At 33.7% G+C, this 2,333-nt stretch overlaps 1 protein-coding gene across 1 annotated transcript; it reads right to left on the bottom strand.

Moving 5' to 3' along the window:
• Positions 1–903: 903 nt before the first annotated feature.
• On the bottom strand, positions 904–2,001 carry LOC143581173 (CASP-like protein 5C1). Its single transcript, XM_077064010.1, has 3 exons — positions 1,483–2,001; positions 1,232–1,364; positions 904–1,152 (listed from the first exon to the last, which is right to left on the bottom strand). Exons 1-3 carry the CDS (start codon positions 1,611–1,613, stop codon positions 958–960), a joined length of 459 nt encoding a protein of 152 aa, XP_076920125.1. The 5' UTR covers positions 1,614–2,001; the 3' UTR covers positions 904–957.
• Positions 2,002–2,333: the final 332 nt, after the last annotated feature.

Below are 2,333 nucleotides of genomic sequence, written 5' to 3'. Positions count from 1 at the left end.
ATATAGATATCTTGTATAACTGTGATGAGAAAAATATAGTTAACGACTAACTAACTACATGTCACAAACCCACCGTCACACCTCCTGATCACGACGACGGACCATCACTTTCCGACCGTTGACAGCACAACGACATACACATTCCGTGAAACACCTAAATTCTGACAAAAATGTATAATAATAAAAAGTGAAATACATTTAAATCAAACAGTCAAATAAAAATTTGCACCAAAAAGTTTATTATAGAAGAGAATTCCGATATGTTTGCATCTGCCTTTTATTTTATTTTATAATAAACGATGTGTTCATTATTTAAAAATATTCAATTAATTTATAGAACACTTCAATTTTTTTTATATATATTCTGACCTCAACTATCATTGGTGAGGCATACGTAAAAATATTAATTAAAAAGTTCTGGTTTCGTAATTATAATTTTCCCAAACATATTATCTTCTTCTCTCATATCAGAAACGTCGACTTTTCTTCCGTTTCTTTCCCACTTTAAAAAGTACACTTCTTCATAGACCAGTCTGATGTGCTTCACCCACCCGACCCGACTATTAGGCCACTCTATCGATATCTCCTATATAAGGAAAGACGACCTACATCCTTTTTCCCTCGTCCCCTTTTAACACTCCCCCACTTCGAAGTGATCATACATCTAATAATTTGATCGCTTGAGGGTCGTGAAACTCACCTCAAAACTCCTTCTAACGAATTTGTAGAATATTTACATTTTAACTCCACACCCTACTCTCCAATGGAGAGTCGAGAGAAACTAGTTGACATTCTATTTTAAAAAAATAAAAATAAAAAACTCTCAACTAACGATAATTTTAATTATATACCAAAAAAGTGACAAAAACATATTAAAATATGTGATTATATACATGTATAACTTTCACTTTTGTAAAACTATATTACAACATGTCAAAAATATATATATATATGTAATCAGAAAGATGGAAGAATCCATAGGTTAAACAAAGAAGAAGCCATGGACAAAAACCATGACAAGAAAGCAAACACTGTAGAAATCAAATACCGGCTACAAATCTTCGGACGACAAACCGAACCACCACTCGTTAACAAGACCTCCACCACGCTAGCGGCAGAACAAGCCGCTCCAAGTGCTAGTGTCGATAACAACTAGAAAATCATTAACTAATTATGATCACTAATAAAAAATGTTCCAATAATTCGATTAAACGATTTTAAACAACCTTACCCAATCGCCTATAACGATTATGAATAATATCCCCTTTTGTCGAACCGGGCATGTTATGATAATCAAATATCCGTCAAGGAGTGCTAATGCAAAACTCCATGGTATCACTAGACCCATAATTGTCACCAAGAAGCTAATCAAATGATCATTTCATTAATCATTAATCATTAGACATTAATCATTAAAATAAAATTAATTATCTAACCATGATTAATTACTAAGTTATGATTGAAATAATATTAAAGTTATACCAGAAAGATGTGTAACTATAAAACTGTACACCGAACGACATGAACAAAAGCGAAGCCGACGAAAAGATGATTTGACCGAGCCTCAGAGCAAATCCTGCGCTTGTCCCGGTTGATCCTGGTAGTTCATTCATTGTTCATGAACCCAAGACTGATGAAACCAGGGCTGAATCTCAGTAGATCGTGTCAGCAACATTCATATGAATGGTTTTGGCAAATGGAGGTTTTGGTGTTGGTGGTGGTGATGAGAGAGTTTATTATTATTATTTATTATTTTGAATTATTATTCTTTTCTTTTTTGGAAGGTAATTGGGAGTATAATGATGACGTATATAAGTGGGATCAAATTCTGTCGGCGGGATAATAATGTTTGATGAAGAAAACATGTGTGGTTGCATTTGTTTGGTTTATTCGTGTGTACTTTTTACATTGATGATTCGTATATGTACATGTACTCTGTCATCATGTTTGTGGTGGGGATAGGATTAGGAACATATGCTTTTAGGTTTAGTGTTGATTTCAAACACTATGATTAGCGGCTTTAGGGGCGTGTACGGTTTGGGTTGGTCTGTTATTAGTTTTAATTGAAATTGAAGTGTGGTTGATTCGGGTCAATTAGTTCGTTTTTTTTTAGTTTTTGGTTCAGTTAATCAGTTTGTGTTATATAGTTTTTGGTTTGGTTTGGTTGGTTGTTAGTCTCCATTAGTTATCGGTTCATCAGCTCATTTTATTCAGTTTTTGGTTTGGTTCGGTTAATTAGGATTGGTAATTAAAACCAAACTTGGACTAAAATATATGCTTAGAAATACATGAAAGTGAGGTATTCGGTTCAGTAATTGCTCACCCCGACTAGT

The sequence above is a fragment of the Bidens hawaiensis genome, unplaced genomic scaffold (genome assembly GCF_021521415.1).
Source record: "Bidens hawaiensis isolate Kalapana, Puna unplaced genomic scaffold, B.hawaiensis_p1.1 tig00030817_1, whole genome shotgun sequence".
Taxonomy (NCBI): Eukaryota; Viridiplantae; Streptophyta; class Magnoliopsida; order Asterales; family Asteraceae; genus Bidens; species Bidens hawaiensis.
Note: the sequence above shows the minus strand (reverse complement) of the source record. Positions and strands in the feature narration are given on the sequence as shown.

What these genes read in the sequence shown, in the direction of transcription:
- LOC143581173 (XM_077064010.1), bottom strand. Translation starts at nt 1,613, where the DNA reads ATGAATGAACTACCAGGATCAACCGGGACAAGCGCAGGATTTGCTCTG. An exon ending in TATAGTTACACATCTTTCTG is followed by an intron (nt 1,365 to 1,482) that starts GTATAACTTTAA and finishes TCATTTGATTAG; the next exon opens with CTTCTTGGTGACAATTATGG. An exon ending in TAATCGTTATAGGCGATTGG is followed by an intron (nt 1,153 to 1,231) that starts GTAAGGTTGTTT and finishes ATGATTTTCTAG; the next exon opens with TTGTTATCGACACTAGCACT.